The 19,564-nt window shown below is 39.8% G+C and overlaps 1 protein-coding gene across 3 annotated transcripts in view; it reads right to left on the bottom strand.

The window, feature by feature from the left end:
* Positions 1–19,564, bottom strand: part of bach2b (BACH transcriptional regulator 2b) — a 96,160-nt gene that overhangs the window by 31,772 nt on the left and 44,824 nt on the right. For 2 of the 3 annotated variants that reach the window (XM_085432930.1, XM_085432927.1), the window contains one exon: positions 6,636–6,890. In XM_085432930.1, the coding sequence (XP_085289056.1) occupies positions 6,636–6,878 (243 nt within the window). In that variant the 5' untranslated portion in view covers positions 6,879–6,890. Of the gene's footprint in view, positions 1–6,635; positions 6,891–16,670; positions 17,006–19,564 lie in introns of those variants that run through there. The other variant, XM_085432929.1, reaches the window with a different exon arrangement.

The raw sequence follows: 19,564 nt of genomic DNA, 5'->3' as shown, positions 1-19,564 counted from the left end.
GGTATGGGGTCAGACTGTGTGAGGCACCTTCAGATGCATTTTGCAGATGGAGTCCTTGATCAAGCTGAGTTGGTGGATGGAGTACCTCAAGACATTTTGCCTTGTAAGTGATTTAAAAAAACAAACAAACTGTAGGCAACAACAACTACTTGGTAAAGCTTGGAAAAAGATGACTGAAGAGCTATTTGTAGTCTTATTCATAAGAAGCAAAATCACAGTGGAACATAATGCTTTTCTGTTCCAGAAGTCACACAACACTGATTTCACCAAACATCTGTCTTTGCTTTCATACCAAGACAGTCAGTTATTGGCATTGCTGCAAGAAGTTGCTTTTAAGGACCAGGTGAACAAGTGTCATCTTAGAGGTGGGAAAATACTGTAACAACAAAACATTAATGTAATTTTCTAGCTGATCATATACTGGGGCATAATTATAATGCCATCTTGCCATAGGCTACAGTAGAGGATGAAATATTCTATGAATTTTGATGCGTCCAAAACTCTCTCAGCCACAGACAGAGTCAAATTTAAACTACGCAAATTTATAATTTCTACATTTATAAGCAAACAGACGCTGCTAATTCATTTCATTCATGGCTCAAAAATGACAGAACCAGTAATGTACTTGGTATACTGCTTGTTTTGTTTTTACTCTCCCCTTATTTTACCTTGACTTGCTGGTTAGGTTTAAGTATTAAATTTCAAGTGGCATAATGTGATTTTAGCCAGTGGTTCTTTGGGAGTTTGCATGTGCCGTCCAGGTACCCCGGCTTCCTCCCACAGTCCAAAGGTAGCCGGGATAGGCTCCATTGCCCTGTTTTCTAGTGCTCTATAGGTGGAAATGTGCAATTGAATAATACCTATTTCCCCCCCAGAATTATAATACTGCATTAATCCCAGAGGAAATGATTCTACCATTCTAGCAGAGGATGGTTTCCATCAATCGACCTCTGGGTTATGGGCCCACCATGCTTCTGCTTTTTTATCCCTATGATAAACTAGAGTCACCCATGCAAGCCCACAGTCACATTATTTATAGATGAGAGACCTGGCTACTCCACCTATCATTGGCGGTGGACTTCTATAGCTGAAGAAACACCTGACTGCATACACCTGAGTGTCAGTTAAGTGTTGAACATATGCAGCTAAGCTAAAGGCTGCTGCTTACAGCTGACACAGACAGTGAGGGTTGAGCTAGCAACTCCAGCGACAGAGAAAATGTGGCATTTAAACTAGAGGCAGAGGTGCCTCAGCAGATTTCAGTCACTGAAAGTAAAACAACAGTAATGTAACGTCAAAAAACCCCTGATGTTACATTACAGGAACATCATGGCTGCAGTGTTGGAGAGATATATTAAAGAAGAACCACAGAAAGCTGTTAAAATAAAAAAAAGATGAAAAGACTAAAAAAAAAAACCTGACAAGTGACATTTTGATCTTTTATTGTATACCATTCTACATTACAAATGTGTGTCTTATATCAAAAATACTATAAATACACAAGTTCACAAGTTGACAAATAAAAGAAAAACCTGAAACCCTACAGCGAGGGGATCACCTTTATTCTATAACATTGTCTGATGTTTATATCCTTATTCATAGATTCTCCAGAACAAATTAATGTTCATATATATAAGATTATTCATATTCATGTGTTGTCCTGCCATGTTGATTAAATGTGAATAATATACGATGCGTTATCAAATGAAATAAAAAGGAACAAATTCCCAGTGAGACTCACTCTTTGTGGCACATTTAAGACTGCATTTGAAAGATATTACTTTCTACACTCTGTGTCACACCTGAAACACAAAGCAGCTGGTACATCATTCAAGCATGCAATCATTTAATTACAGGGATGCTGATTTGAACACATGTGAGCTGTTCTCTGCAGTCTTTCTTTGAGTTAAGCAGATAAAAAAAACAGTAAGTGCAGGAACAAAGTCATTTGGCAGGCATTACTTTATTAATGCACGCTAGCACCAGTGAGGAGCTGCAGCACAAGTGGGATGCGCCCCAGTTTTCACAGCACCGCATGTCTATAGGAATATGAATGTGTGACACCAATACATCAGCAAGGTGCTTTTATCATGTGTTTGGCTGAAGAGCTCTGAAGTAGCTCTGTTTAAAGCGACAGTGTGAGATCTGAGGTGAGGAAGAGTGAGAAGTGTTGCTGAACCTGATGAGCACAGAACCCAAGGTGGCACTGATCTCACCTCAAAGTGCTACATGCCTCTAGCATCAGTGCCAGCAGCAGCTGCCAGGTGATAATTGGCAATATCAGCACTTTGTACACCTTTCCCTGAATCTTTATCCTATAGCAGGGGTGATTCTAGGTTCAAACTTTTACGGGGGCTCTGCTTCCAATCATAATGTCATGCATGCAGTGCCTTGTAATTAATATTAATGTCTTAGGCTGTTTGCAGATGTCATCAACATGACAATGGTACCTTCAAAACCAAACCTATTTAGCTGGATGACCTATTGTAGTGTCTACAGGGATGGGTATTGAAACCCGGTTCTTGTTGAGAACCGGTTCCCACTGTTTCAATTCCTTGGAATTGTTTGCCATTTTTGCAAACGATTCCCTTATCGATTCCAGTCACCCGAATGAAGTCACCACGTTGCGGAGCGTCATTTACCTGGCAGGAAACATGGCGACTCAGGGCAATACTTGCAAAGTAGATACTTCATTTAAGGGAGGAAACACTACGAATATGCAAAAGCATTTGCTCACAAAACATGCGATGACCTTAAATGAATGTCGTGTTTTTAATTCTGCTCTGGACTCGTGAATCTCAACCCAGCAGCAGCGGTAACGTTTGCACGTCCTCTCCCGTTAATGCCGCAGGTAAATAATCAACTAACAGTGCATATTATGTTAGCGCGATCTGCCTTATTACAAAACCTGCCATTACTGTGCATTTAGGTGACCATGATGAGAGAGACAGAGTCTGGCTCAGATGCTGGCAGTTCTCGCTGCAGTCTACCGGTAGCGTCTCCTTTCAGGCCAGGATAGACGAATGTCACCAAGCAGAGACTAAGTTTGTGGTAAAAGGCTTGCACCCATTTGCCACAGCAGATGCCCCCGATTTTCAGTAAGTGAATGTGTTTAATTGTAGGCAGGGACATTACTGGATATTCTTGTGTAATTGCTACAGAATAATTTGTTATACTTTGTTATTGCTACAGAAGAATATTTATTTTATTGTTTTAAAATTAACAATTTTTTTCCTGGGGACCCTGTGACACCCCATTGAAGAGCCGTAGGCTGTGGATCTCTTAAGATCTCACTGTTGGGTTTGTAAGGCCATGTTGCTCCTAAATTTCTATCTTGTTCAAAGAGAAGATATAAAACAAACTAATCGACCTTAGTGCTCTCCTTTTTTTTAAAAAAAGAATCGATAAAGAATCGAATTGTTAAACAGAATCGAAAATGGAATGGTGAAAATCTTATCAATACCCATCCCTAAGTGTCTAAGAATAATAATTCAGAGTGAATAAGCAGACATTTAAATCTAATCCAGCCTTTCGAGGGTGCAGCCTTTAGTTATCAAATGCGAGGCAAAGACGCAGTCTTTAAAGAGGTTAATTAACTATTTGCGGCAAACCCAACAAGATGAGAAACATGCACAACACGCTTTTGAATTCATGCAAACTCAGACTCAGCACAGAGCATTGTGTACCCTAATTTCACAAGTGAAGAATAGATTTGTAGTCCATCACAGCAATGTAGTGGCAGCCATGTTTGCAGTCAATCCTGTAAAACGCTCCCATTCATATCAATGTGTTCTCTTCAGAATGGCCAGTGGCATGTTTTAAGTGTGCTACTGGAAAACACACAAAGCATCTGCGAAATACATAAAAAACGACTTTGTGAAAAATAACTTTTGTTTTTCCACCCGACTTCTCTATTTCGTGTATAATCTGTCCTTTCTTCTCCATCCTCATCACTCAACTAGAAACTAGAAAATATCAAAAATATAATCTTACAATAATTATTATAAGCGCAAGCAGGGATTGCACAATCGTTGTGGGTAAAACAGAAGCCAAAGCTTTATCATTTCTGGTGATTTTGACTACGTGTCCACTCTCGCCTGTTTCTTTTGCTCTCTCCGTTTTTTGTGGCATCACCCAAAAGTTAAATGTTACAGTGAATAAAAGACATTAACTGATCCATATCAATTTATAGCTGAATGCAGGCTGCTGCTGGACATAGGTAACATCATTTTGACTTGCTGTCACCTGGATCTGGAGCTGTACTGTAAACAAATGCTGAAGCCCAATTTGATCAGAAAAGGAAGAGAATTTTTTTTAACAAACTAAAATAATAATGTACATCAGTTCCTTGGCTGGCAAATAGCGATGTCCTAGCAGAAGGTTACAATTAGCTAATAATCTCTAGTGATTTAAGCTAAACGAATGTTTAATAATGTTTTTGACGTTATTTTGAGAACAAATAAAAATACGCAGTAATATCTATGTTGCCTATGTTCTACAGCAACAGAACACAGTAAAAAAACAAGCAAAACAAACAAATTACTTGAAGAGAAAATCAGTACATGTGGCCGAGAAGTAATAAATTATTAAAACAGAAGCAGATGGATTTCAGGTGAAATTCTGGGATATTTGATAGTACCACTGTGAAACCCGAAGGGCTGGCCAAGCCCCTAGAGAGAGGGACCAAGATGAATCCAAATCAAGTGACTACTTCTGATTTTATCTCAAAACATAAAAGAAACCTTCCCCAGACCTCTGCTCTGTCATAATAACTTCCTTCTTTAAATGGCATAAAATAATGCTTTGTTTTTTCCTGTATTTAAACCCAGATGCAACATCTTAAAGAGTAATATCAATTTTTCCTGGAACTGCACTAGAGATCTCCATATTCCTTACTTTGCTATTTGTCCACATGTGCAGCTTCTTTACATGTTTCTGTCATGGAGTCAGGTTTGAAGTATTTTCATTGTGTTTCCTAGTGTTTTACCCTGTGTCTCATGTGAATCTCTCTCTGTGGTCTAATAATGTTTGCCTATGTCAAATTCTTCCTGTTTTATTTTTGGAGTGACTTTCTTTGTGCATGACCATTTGTTTTGCTTCCTTTAGTAATTATCTGCATCAATACAGTCGTGTCCTTTTTTTTACTTTCCAGGTTTCCATGTGAATATTTCTTCAGTCCTTTTTTTCTTTTTGCTTTCCTAAAGTTTTTTGCTTTTGTTCAGTAAACTTTCTTGTTGTGTTTGCATTTGTTGATAAATCTTGAAACAGTATGATTAGCTAGCTGTTGTAGCGTGGCTGTGCTAGACGTGCGATAGCAAATGTTGCATTGTGATAATCAAATACTTCAAACATATACTTTGTGTTGCAATTGAAATGACCTGAATTCAGACGTTAAGGTCACAGACCTCAAGTGTCTTTAAGTTTCCTGACCCTAATAAGTTGCATTTTTCTTGAGCACAACAGCTGAGCCAAGCCACAAAGATGAGATTAGCTCATCTGATCTTGATGCAAGCCTGCATCAGCTGATTCCTCAATAGGTAACAACTCTCACAAAGTATGTGCTACTTAAGCGCACATTTGCACATCTGCAAGCCACTTTGCAAGCCACGTCCAGATGCAAGCCACGTCCATATGTCATACTGAGTCTTACTTTGGGGTGGCTGTGGCTCAGAAGGTAGAGAAGGTCATCAACTATTCAGAAGGCAGGTGGTTCAATTAGGTGCTCCAGTCTGCATGCCAAAGTGTCCTTGGGCAATTGCTCCTGATGTATTCATCGGAGTGACAGAAAGTATTTAGATGTTTTCCATGTATGTATGTGGAAGGGTGGGGAGGTCCTGGGACAGATTCGTGTTCACAAAAAAAATGATATATAATGTATTACATAGCTGCTGTGACATATTACAATATGTTTTAAACACGTAGATAACCTGCCCCCACCCTAGGGTCCTGTTTGAATTTATTTAGCATATTTATTTAGCTTTCAGCTTCCTCCTCATGTTCTGAGGGAACTCCAAAGCAGCTCTAAGTGATCTAGATAAGCATAATTATCCACTATATACACACTACAACATCATCAAGATCAAAGAATGGTTTACTGAACGAAAACAGAATCACACCTGGCCATAAATGACCCCTCCCTCTATGAAACACAGTGGTATTCCTAATGAGCCATGTTGTATATTTTGTTCCTTGTTTGGATCTATTGTGCAGGCATAAGCCATATTTGAATAATAACCATAGAAAATCATCACAGTAGTACTCATGTAAGATTTTGTCTTTTATCAGCTTTATTGACAGAGACAGTGAAGAGATGACAGGAAAGCAGAGGGAGACAGAGAGACGGGACTTGAACCCAGGCCAGCTGCTCAACGCACTGAGCTAAACCAGCAACCTTCCTTGTTGATTTTTACGTGATAAAAACACATGAGTTGTTAAGAGCTGTGTGTTTTAGCTTGAGGTGGGAGTAGATAGAAGGCATAGTCAAAGATTGTCTGCAAGTGTGCAAAAGCTATTGCTATTGTTTTTGTATTTGCACCAGCAAGGAGTTTTTATTGTTGCATTGTCTAAAACGCAGCACCCTTTGCACCCTTGCAACCAAAACCTGTCAGGGGAAACAATACGATAGATACACTTACCTCTTCAGGAAGGCTAACAACCAAGCCATTCTCTGCCTGGCCCACCAACGCCTGGAGGAAATACTCGCTGCACGCAGCCAGCACAGCCCGATGTCCTCGGAATTCCTTGCCTTCCACCAGGACAGTCACATCACACAGGATATCCTGCTTCCGCTGGTCGTTGAGGCAGAGGAGGATATTGGTACAATGAACTGTTGACTCATACACATACATGGGGGCTTCAGACTTCTCATCCACGGACATTCCGCTCACGCCCTGGAAATAGAAGCAAAATAGAGGGGGGGTCAGCTTACAGCCAAGCCCGGCAGGCACATACCGCAGGGCTGACATCAGCCCCAGTGGTCTGCTGTAGCCAGCCTCATGACTGACTGCTGTTTCACGTGCTCACTCCTAGTTCAACATTTAAAGCCAGTGATTGTTGTTGTGCACGTTTCAATACAAAATATGCATATACACCTGAAATTCACAGGTATTCCCTACATTACTGCTTGTCATGTCACATTAAAATCATATCCAGTCAATAACCAGGAAACAAAACCACACTGTACACTTTGATGCATTTACTTTTGAGGTCTATGAGTGTTTGAAATTACCCTTCTTGTGGACATCCACATGCACACCTATTTTTTATGAAGACACTGACTTAAATTACACTGCACAACTAAGTGTACATCTTTCAGGTGGACTCCAAGAAAACTTGAGAAAAGTAGAATAACAGACATTCATCTAATATTTGTACGACCAAACTGCTCCTATGGCAAATGGGGACAGTTTTATTATCAGCTTTTAAAGATTATTTAACACAATAACCTGGCACCAAAATACTACTTTTCTAGTTTAACTGACTGCACACTTTTAACTACAAGGCACATTCACACAGTGCTTTATTCTATACAGTAACCGGGGGAGGAAAACCAACACAGTCACAGCGAAGAGCTCCACACAGAAAAGCCTTGCTGTCCAAGAGGTTTGAACCCCAAACCTTTTCGCTTGTGAGAGTGTAATGCTAATGATCAGGTCAAGTCGACCCAGTAAAAAAAGTTGGTTAACTCATTATTGGGGCAGGTCTGTTGTCCCCCAGTCCAGTGTTCTTATTTACCACTACTGGTGGTGCTCCTGTTAAAAAACCTTAATTTATACGCCTTGGAGAGAAAAAATAAATTAAAACATTAGCAGAATATTGTTCTTAATTAGTATAAAATGCTATAACAAACAAATCAGTGAACCTTAACACAGTTCAAATAAAAATCCTGGTTCTTTCCCAGTGCTTTCAGTCTTCATTGCTCAGACTGGGTAGATAAGTCCTGATTTCATGCAATAACACAAGGATACACAGTAAGACAGGATTGACTGTCTGACCCTTACAGTTTTAGTTGCCTTTAATCAAACTACCACTAATGTATTTACACAAAGATAACCTGGAGGCAAAGTGGACAGGACAGTCATCCACTGAGCCTGGTTGGTAATCCACGCTTGGATTTACGGGAATAGTTATAAGGGAAGACAGTTACTAGGAAAGCTCTATAGGAGAGCTAGAGAGAATCAGAGTCTTCCACAATGGGTCTTTTGGCCTATCCTATCGCAGTTGCATTCTTAGGTGTGTAAAAGTAAATAGCATCAAATGGGCATGGCCTTTGAGGTTTTGTGCCTGACTGTCATGGCAGTAAGTCTGCCTAATTTCCTATTCAGACCACAAGAAGTTGAACTCTGGGAACATGCACACGCAGCACGTGCCCCTGTGGAAACGTTTTCATGTCAAACGTTCCATTCTGGTCACTCGCCCCAGTGACGACAGACCTAGAGGTATCTTCCTTCACACACACACACAAAAGCAGGAAAGGTGAAAAGCTATCAGACAAATGTCTAAAAAATCTGATTACAGAGAGAAATGCCTTTACGCCTCTGTGTGGAATTGTACTAATTAAAGAGTAATGCATGGTGCTGGACGCTGTATACACTGAGATGCTTTTGACTGACAGATAATGTGCCACAGGGCTGTTTTTACAGAAAAGGGTGCTCAGTGGACTTTTTGCTTCTTTTTTAAAACATATACGTATAAAATATGGGAAAACACACAAACTCCTACTGTTAAAATGGCCAAATAATCATGTAAACACAGAAGGAAACTCTAAGTGCCTTACAGTTTTACATATGAAGACATTTTCTGGCAGAGAAAAAGCGCTAGTGGAGAAAACACAACTAGCATCCTGTAACATTAAAAATCTGCTGATGAGCACCTTCACAATGATTTTGTCTTCAATCACAAATCAGTTTTCTGAGCCTGTTGGATCTTCCCATTCTTTGGGTTATCTCACGGAAAGTGGGAAAGGTGTGGGCAGGTGTAGCTAATTTTACTAGACCTAGCAAGAAAGCACTTTTATGACTTACTCATAAAATACCAAATAACCTATAAACCAACAAAAACTCTAATTGACTTACAGTTTTTTTGAATGAAAACGCTCTCTGGAAGAGGAATTCCACAAACAACTCCTTCTAACCTTATTTATTTTCTCCATTAACATTCTCAAAGCAGCCATCATATCTATCGCTTGCTCTTTCTTGGCCTGAAACCAATAAAGGTAAATGGTAAATGGACTGGTTCTAATGTAGCACGCTTCTACTCTGGTAGAGCACTCAAAGCACTTTACTTTACTAACATGCCTCATTCACCCATTCATAGAAGAGACCTACTCTACCTCCTGAGCTACAGCGATACCTATGCCTATATCATCACCTCACTTCATAACTCTTTCCCACAGCTTCATGGTATGGCTCATGAATGTATTGTTTTGTAGTTACTACAACTCTCCATATCACCCTGGATCTTGAAAACTGGTACGAGTACACAGTACCATTTCTAAAACATCCTCTCACTCTCCAAGAGTGTGCTATACAATCTGTTCCAAAACCCCCGCTCACTTCCGTCTTCTCCATACCTCTGCAGATATGTAGTTGGGACTACAATCTTCATCCTCTTCTTTCTCCAACTAGCCAACAATAAATTGGGCAGTTGAATTTGACAACATAAATAAAGACATAAATAAAAGGGAGGAAGTATTGCAATTATACAAATGAGTTAGCAACTGCATGACCCGTTTTTGACCTCTGGTTTATGAAGAAACTGATTTTGCTTTAAACCATGTTTGAAAATGAGAAATCACAGCCTGGGGTTCTGGTCTTTTGTGCAAGACATCTGAGGACAAAATACTTGTCAATCACCTATTCTATACTTTTTTAAAGTCTATTAGAAATATCTGATACAAACAAATGCATACTGAGCATACACCACAAATAAGGGAAGTGAAAACTGTGAGCTGCCTTTGCAAGAAATCGTTGCATTAAGGTTGTTTGTGGCCTTTGTTGTGACTGAGTTGTAATAATGATTTGACTGGGGTGGTCAAAGCACACAGTAAGATGTGACAGCTGTTCTTGTTGTTGAAGTATGTCAGTCTAGTCTGGTCCAAATGATATATAGTTATGATACTTTCACTAAACACTTCTCAGTTAGTTTTGCAGGATCATGATCTGTCTTCCAAGAATAATGTTTTCAGATGTAGTTGCAAGGTTCAAGGCCATGTGAACGTGATGTTTGCACCCTAGAATTCAATTCACTTGCAGTCGGAGGAAAATGCAATGATAACACAACACAATGATGCAGCATAACACACGTGTCTGCGCACACACACACACACACACACACACACACACACACACACACACACACACACACACACACACACACACACACACACACACACACCACAAAATAGCAGTTTGTGGCAGAAGTTTGATTAGATGCACAGATGGATGTAAAAGATTCCTTCCCTTCTACTTAGCTTAAATGTGTCAGTCACATCTATTTTATAATATTACTGGTATTACTGCATTCTTCTCTAACATTAGCAAATGATTATTCTGCTAATATACTACCAGCCAAAAGGTTTTTAAGGCCTGTTTAAGGCTTCCTGCATCATTCTTTCCTCCGTCACACACATCAATTGTAATCTGTTCAGTAGGTCTCATGATTGTTATGGAGAAACACAGCTAAGTTGAGTAACGTTTAGCCCCTGAAGAGAAAAATTACATTTGCATAGAAAATCAGTGAAGTGAAAAGGGAAAAACAGCAGAATGTGTGAGTCAGCTTCAGCTTGATTGTATCACATGACAGGTTTTGGTTTGGGGGATTTAAGAAGGTGGGATTGTAATGTGTGACAGTGTGCTATAATGTGCTCTATAAAGTGTTCCCCTTTCTCTCAGTGTCTCAGCAGACTAGCTAACATGCAGTGTGGGTGGAAGGAAGGAGACGGACTAAGTTATGATTAGACTGAGCCCTAGTGGCAGATGCATGTTTTTTCCTATAATAAAAAACATACTGTTCCAGAGAACACTATGATATCAGTGCACTCCAGCATTTCATGTGAAACTAGCCTCTTTCCTCTTTAGCTGAGTCTCAAACCATGAAGGAGATGGGGAAATATCATCCATTAAGTCCTAGTTTTAAAACATTCAATTCAGTCCTATTTCAATTACATTTCATTATATAATGCCAGTTCATAACAACACAACAGTCACCTAGGTGACTTTATATTGTAAGATCTCTATTTTAGCAGGACGGCAGCTCCAGAGAAAGCAGAATCAGGATCAGGGAGGGGCAGTAATCTGCTACAACTGGTTAGGAGTAAGGGAAAAGAGGAGAGAGCAGAGAGAGATGGGACAAAAGGCAAACTATAGGAGGAAGGGCCAGTTTATTAATTGCTCCACTACTATATTTAGACAGAGAGTGAAAAGAGGTAAGTGAAGAAGAAATGCTCTGCATCGTGAGAAGCCTAAGCCTATTGAGGCATAACTAGTGCATGGTTCAGGATCACTAGTTATCACTAGTTATATATACAAGGGAATCAAGCATCTCTGATTTGTTGCCTTCTTTCTATCTAAAACCGCACACGTTCTCACAGGCCCCATCTTATCTTAATTAAACACCTCATTCTACCACATCACCCAAATTCAGTCATTTGCTCTCAGACTGCTGGCTTACTTGTAGTTCTTAGTAGTTCTTAGGGTTCTTAGGGAGACTGAGCCTTGAGTTTTGAGGCCCTTCTTCTGTGCAACCAGCTCCCAGTTTAAATTTGGGAAATAGACACCCTGTCTACTTTCAACATTAGGCTTGAAAGTAGGCAGGGTGCCCTAACCATAAGCTCTATGTGCTTTATCCTTTTTTGATAAAGCACATAGTTAAGGTTAAGTTCCTTAACTCACTATGTGTTTATACACCAGTCTGCATTTAATCACCTCCACAGTTTATCCCGTCTTCTCCCATCAACCCCAAACGGTTGTAGCAGATGCAACCTCCCTAAACTTGGCTCTGCTGGTGGTTACTTCCCGTTAAAAGGCAGTTTTTCTTTCCCACTGTCGCTAAGTGCTAGCTAAAATGGGATTGTTGAGGTTTCCTCTGTATGATTGTAGAGTCTTTATCTTCCCAAAAAAGGCTTAAGACTATTGTGACTGTGTAAAGGTGACTGTTGTTGTGATGTGGTGTTATATAAATAAAACTATAATGAATTGAATTGAATAAAAAACATGTCAAATTCAGTCAGTAATGGTGCCAAAACTGTACAAGGAAGGCATGGGCAATTTTTATAGTATTAAACCTCTCTGGAATTTACCTTTAAAGTTATCATAACAATTGTCAAGAATATGGAATCAGCCCCACAGGCATGTTCATTAACACCTGCTACAAGTCTGAAAGGAGGCATAGTAGAAAGGCTTTCCCTACAGCTTAGTGTAGGAAGATCATGTCTAATAGGCATTGAGTTGTTGTTTTCTTTCTTTTTATAAAAAATTGTGACCAAGGATGTAAACAACATGACTGTGTCTGAATCCATGTGAGTCTGCACACTGTGGCGTCTTGTAATAAATAAGATTAGTCTCAACTGCTGCTACTACAGTCTAACAGCATTATCTACTGAGGCAGTACACTCAGAGGGAAACTAACATGAAAGCTGTATCATTGTACACAATTAGTGGGGAAGCACTCGAGACAGATGACTGTAATCACACTGAGGATAAACACAGTTTTAATTGGAATTATCAAATTAGGCAAAGCGACGGATGCCCCTGGAACTGTTCAAGGTGGCAAATGTCAGCAAGAAGTGTGATGATGATGTTGAGGTAAGTAGAAGCTTCTAATCCAGAGTATGACTATGTCATTAGATAGTCATACTGAGTAAAGTACAAATTAAAATTGCATTCAGTTCTCCTGGAACTCGCAACACTCATCCACATATAATGTCGTTGAATACAACATGCTGATTATTATTGTTATTATTTTAAGAAAGGCTTCACTTCCTTAAATGAAACAGTTTACTTCTCTTTACCCTCATAGCAATAGAGTTTCACTGTCTTAGAAGAGCACATCCATCTATCTGATTTTTAAATACTTCAATTTCTATCTATAGCATAGTTAATTGAAGTAAAGGGCAGGGAGGCTGTACACACATTATATTTCAAACGTGATCTATCTGACTGAAACTGTAGATGTTTAACGTTTCCAACCTTTTGTCCTGTTTTGTCCTATTATCATCATTGGAAAACCAGGTGCAGTTAGAGTGGATCTAGGATAACACTACAAGCTAGGTTTGGGTCTCAGTTTCAGGCCAAGGCCGATGGCTAGTCTCTTTCAAGCTCCAGAGTGGTCAACCTGTGCACCACTTGAACCACTTCAACACTTCACACATGGATCCTGAAATACTTCGAACTATACAAGCTCAACAGAACCCTAAGAACCTTCATTGGGAATTAAATGGGGATAAGGAGAACAACCCTAGAGGCCAACTTCAAGCCAGTTGCACAAGTTACCATCGAGTGCAGGATTTATCAAGGAGTGCTCTTTTCCTACTGAACCCCCTTGGCCAGATCATTAGCATGACTGGCTATGGATACTGCCTCCTCTACATGGATGACATCAAGCCAGGAGTGAACAATACATCAATTTTGCTGATCATTCAATGCTGAATGGGAAGAACAACACCTATGCCCTGCCAGTCATCAGATACCTTGCTGGGATAATAGGGCGGTAAAAGCCACTGACATCAAGACAAGAAAGTTCCTCACCTGGTGGGTTTCATCTCAAGTCCAAGACCCTTGCCAAGGGCTGGTGAGTATCAGAACCACTACCCAGAATGAAACATAAAAGATCAATGAATACATCAGGAAGATGGCCACAACCAATCATGTGCTTAGTGAATACTTCACACAGCACAAACCGGGTGATGAATAGAAGCAAGAAGAGGAACCATCGTAGAAGGACAGGCCCCTGCATGGCATGTATGACCAGAAGATAGATGAAGTGGCTGATATTGAAAAATCGTACCAATGACTGGACAAAGCTGGACTGAGGCTGCTACTGAGACAATCTAGCACATAACAACAGGGTGCAAGATGGTAGCAGGCAGGGCATGGAACTCTATAACCAAGCGGCTGACATAGTAGGTCCCAAGGTCCAAATCGGATATGACCCAAAAGATGGTGTTTATATGTATTAAAAAAATCGAGCCACAATCTCGCTGTTCACAACCCACAGAAATGCTGAGATTTTCCTCCAATTTAAATCTTTTTATGAAAGCAAAGGGGCTTAATTAGGATCTCACTACAACAAAGTATGTTGCAGGTCTGCCCTGCGATGTCCAGGGTGTACCTGCGATGAAAGTAAATAAGTGGTCATGGATGAATAGATGAAAAAGTACGCATGATGAGGTTAGAGAGAGCAATTGATCATCTAAAATAAAAGACTCCGCATCTGACCAACTGGACTTCTGTGTGGAAGTGCCTGAAATAAACATTTAAAGTGAGTAATAAGAATAAGATAAGAAGAAGTGCACCAGAAAGGAAACTCCGTGCTCTTTCATACAAATTCCAAATCTCTGGGATTGAACGATTAGGTAAAGACTATAGTTCCAATATGAGCCACATGAGGCCAATTTATTTTGGCTTTAACAGATAGCTTCCCCCTATGTGACATCACAATGTGCTTGTCCATCCAAAAACTCGGACTTGAAGGCTGCAATTTGTGTAGTAGTTAAAACACATATTCAACATGCTCCCTTGATCACAATGATCTGTGTTACTTATGTTCTAACTTCAGTAGGGCTAATCTATGAATTGATAAAACTCTCTGACCTCTATGGCTCATAAGCCTGTTGCATAACCCGTTGAATGCCATTAAATGGTAAATGGCCTGTATTTGTATAGCGCTTTACTAGTCCCTAAGGACCCCAAAGCGCTTTACAGATCCAGTCATCCACCCATTCACACACACATTCACACACATTAAATTCCAGAAATAGTTCAAGAAAAAATACAAATTTATAATTACTCATTCCGTCTTTGAGCTGTTAGTGTCACAGACAAAACATGCTATCTTATGTACTCACAGTAGTGTCTAAACATTTTAAATTGCACTCTCAGTATTCAGCCAACACTGTTAAATCACAAGGTTGATAGCTTTGCAAGCAAACTGCAACACAGGAAGGAACTGAGCATTTAAATGCAAATCCAATTTTTCTTCACACCTTCAAGAAAGATGGATGATTTTAAACAGAACATCCTCTGCATTTTTCATTTGAACACCAACATAAAATCATCCCAGAAGTGAATTGCTTCTATTAAGACTATGAATTGAGATTCTTGCCAAACTGTTTTTTGGGGGCTTTCCACTCTTACCACAGAAAGTTCACAAACATCCATGCCTGAGGTACTGATAAAGCGAACGGCTTTTTATAAGGTCACTAGGCTGCTGATATCGATCCTGAGATAATATATGCAAGACATCCATGTCTGAGACATTCTGCTGATACATACAAATGCTGAGGTATGTGGAAGCGTAATCATAAAGAAAGACACTTTGCCCTGCTTCCTCACACCTCAGATGTTTCAAAAAGTTGTTTGTGAAATGAATTGATACAACCAAGACAAAAACTGTGGTATTTTACAAAAATAATAATAATGTGTAATTGTGTAACTCTATTAGCAGTGTCCTCCTGAAATGTGCCAACAACATTGAGATTAAAATCCTCATCTCTGCCCTAAATGCTCTCTGGTCGCTATGGTAACACGTAAATATGTCTTTCAAAATAAGACACACAACTACAACACGGGAAAAGACCCAGGGAAACCGAGTTAACGATAAATACCCCGAAAACCATAAATTTCACACCCGATCATCAACTCTTGCGCCGTGGCACCAAACGACTCAGTCACTGAACTAGACTACATCTGCTAGACTACTGATTTCATTTTCTGGGCTGAGGATGAACCTACTTTGTATCCTTCCATTAAACGTCCTCAACAGCTCTTCATCCCAACCCAAGCTCTGCGTCCTCTTGAAGTGTTCTTGCTGTTGAAACTGATTATAGACTACAGACCATAAACCTGCATCAGTCTGCAAACAGCCTCACTAACACCATGACTCTTATCTCTCAGTTTTGGAAAGGTCCTGACAGTGACCTTAGCCACATCACTGAAAAAAACAGACCTTTAAAAGGCCAATAATGTGGAGCCCGAGCTGAATGGAAATCATCAAAGACAATGAGAAGAATCTGATAAGAAGGTCAGCATCTAAATAGAAAGTGCACCGACATCGAGAAAATATTATGAGTGAAAGCTTGAAACATTTGTCTGCTGCATAAAGGCATCTAAACTGATGGTTAACAGTGTTAGCCACATGTTTTCTAACCATATTCTAGACTCTTCTTCAAATACTCTGTGACATTTTGGTTTTATATCACATAAGAATCAAGAAGCTATTTATAGTTGTATTCCACTACAATTGGTCTCGAAAAATCTGCTGAACAAAGTCGTGTAAAGCAACAGAGAATATTATCCAGAGTTATGGCTGCATTTCACCAAAATACAGCAACTTTCACTGAACCAAACACCTGCATAAGAGTTTACTTACTTCTTCTGTCATCTTTTCATTCAACACAAAGACAGAAAAACAGATAATATTCATAACAATAAAGTGGTGCCAGTTGGCATTACCTCAGAAAGGCATCAGCATACATCCAGTCATCTTGTTATTCCACTCTTTGCTCTGACAACTTTGTCAAGTCTCTCACTGTGTGTTACCAACAGAATCTGAGCCTATCAATGTTTGTGGGAGGTGAGTATGACTGAGCAAGTGAGCTATGCGTAAGTGTGTGTGCGTGTGACAGTTGTGTATGTGTTTGTGTGATGGCATGCTAGAATATTTTTGGACTCTGCCTGCTTAAATGCAGCTTGCATGAATCATGACTTCCCACATAGTAGGTCAGTGAGTGGGGTGAGTCATATTGCTGTCTTATATGGTAACACACTGCACATGTGATAGCAGCGCTGGGGTTATCTATAGACTCAGCTTACTGCCTCAAATGTCTGAAGCAGAGCTGCTGCGTCTCAAACCTAATCCCAAGTCTAATCTTTTCTTTTATTGTCAACATTTCAGAATTCTAGTTTTGAGCAATTGCCAAGTATTTTGGTGTGACTCTGACCCACTTTGGTTTCCAGAGGCACAGCTTTATCCTTAAATCTGACGACTGCACAACAAGCACAACAGTTGCCACAGAGCATGTATATGTATATGCACTAAATCTAGAAAGAATATTGCATCTTATGACGATGACAAGGTACACCTGCGCACCCAAAAAATCTGCTTGTCTTAACCTCTTCCTGTGTAATTGAGAAAAACAACAAGGGAACAAGTTTGCAGACTGCTTGCAAGTAACTGATGATGGAATAAAACACCCAAAAAGTGCAGAAAAGAAAAGCAGCCTGTGAGAGATTGGATTAGAGCATGTGCAGAGCTTTCCAACATACATTTTGAGAAGGAACAGATGCACTAATTATGCCAGTGATTGTCAGGAAAAGTGATTGCCCAGAACCAGCCTGTGTTCTGTATTACTAAATAAGCCCAGAAGAACAGATAGAGTGAACAGAAGTGGACGGGCTACATGATACAATAAATTCTATGCGTGCACAAAGAGAAAAAATTCAACTGTCAGGTTCACAAAGACTCATGCGCAAAACCCTCATGGAAATAAAAGCAAGTGGAAAGTCTCCCCACAGGAAAGAGTTGACACAGATGCTTCGCCCACGTCAAAACCTTCAAAAGCCATGGCTGGATGCATGTGGATGTGTATGTGGGCGTGTGTACATGTGTGAGTGGGCTAGAGGGCACAAGCATGCTGAGATAGCAGAGAAAAAACATTTTTTCACACATTGCTCTCGCATGTGTGACATCTCGAGCTTTAAGAATACACATAAGTGATGTTTTATAAATGTTAAGCACGGGAAAAAATGTGCAAAACTATAGTGGTACAATGCAAATATCCAGCTGAGATCTGAGGGGTGAAGAAATGAAAGACACCATGTTAATCATGTGACTGATCACTAATATCCTGCTCAGTGAGCACAAAGAAATGTCCGACATTGCTAAAAAGGAGCTGGACACCATATTCTTCCTTGATTATCTACTTTGTGTCATCATCTTGCTTTTGCAATTTCTGAGTACTCAGAAAAGACCACAGGTAAGCGTGGGAGTAGGCCCCACTCAACTGTTGATCATCCATTCACTCAGTTCATTCGTTTCACAATGCATTTTGCAGGTTTTGTATTCATCCAAATTCTTGTCCAGAGCATTAATTAAACGCATTAGAATTCTGACTTCTTTCAGTCCAGTCCATTTAGGGTCTTGCAGAAATAAATTGCTGTGTTTCAAAAGCAATCTTTAAAGCAGGTAATAAAAATGAAGGCCATCCTTTAGCATCTCTGCTCTGATGTCCAGCAGCTCCATAAGACAATTCTGCTTATTCCAGTGATCTGATCTTGTGTCACTAGTTTTTATGCCAACAGAAATATGATGCACATTACTGCAGTGATGTAACTGAGGTGTTAAGACTAACTGGTCTGAATTGTCCACATTAGGAGGCTGCAGAGATTTTGGACTTGTGCACATCAATCAGGAAGCCCTCAATTTTGAGTTTTGTAATAACTGTTTGTCTTTTTTTCTTCTTTTTCAAAATTGTCAGAAGTCAAAACCCAAATTGAAAGTAAAACTAAGTTCATTGCACAGCAAGACTTATATAAACAATAAAAGGTCCAACACAGCTAGCCTCCATATGTTTGGAAAAAGTCATATTTGTGTCACATGAAGACATTACACCCCAGACTGTCTTCTAACCATTTTCCACAATTCAAAGTGACATTTCAGACAGAACAATAGTCTGGAGATTCTTATTATCTTGTGCTTACTTCTTCGCCTTTGACACGCCTACTTCTATGTTATTGGGGTGATCCCTACAAATCTGCTGAACAACCACTGCTGTCAGTTTTCTCTGCCTGCAGTAAAGTCAGTGTGGGGGGAGGCTGCATAACATTCACACACCCACCCGGCGATTGGCCATACCAGGTTAGATGACCTCTGCAGTTTTGTGTGGGAGAGCTAATTTGGGAGGTGATGTTATCCTGAAAACATATGCGCACAAACACACGTGTGCACACGCGCCTTCATGTGCACAAGCACCTTCATGTGCACACACACAAATAAAATTACCACAATACCGCTTACACACAGCTTCTCTGTTGTTAGAGGAGATTCCTTTTTTCTCAGTATGTCTACACAAGAGGTTCATTTTGACTTGGACAGCAAACCACCACTCTTGGTTAGTAAACTAGCTACTTTTTCTAATACTTGTGGTGATAAATAGGTTCACGGACGCACGTCTGAAAGTTGACTTCTTTGATTTTCTTTAGTGGGCTGTGTGCAGACCGATATATTGCGTTTCCTTTACCTTTGCGTTTCCATCTCTGATGTTGATTTTAGATTTTTTTAATCACACGAGTCATGAAAATTTTTTTCCCTAAAATTTATAAAATAATGCTTTGTTGTATGGAAATGT

Source organism: Copadichromis virginalis, linkage group LG15 (genome assembly GCF_057382275.1).
Source record: "Copadichromis virginalis isolate Kocher_CV1m ecotype Utaka linkage group LG15, C_Virginalis_male_GT1.1, whole genome shotgun sequence".
Lineage (NCBI taxonomy): Eukaryota > Metazoa > Chordata > Actinopteri > Cichliformes > Cichlidae > Copadichromis > Copadichromis virginalis.
Note: the sequence above shows the minus strand (reverse complement) of the source record. Positions and strands in the feature narration are given on the sequence as shown.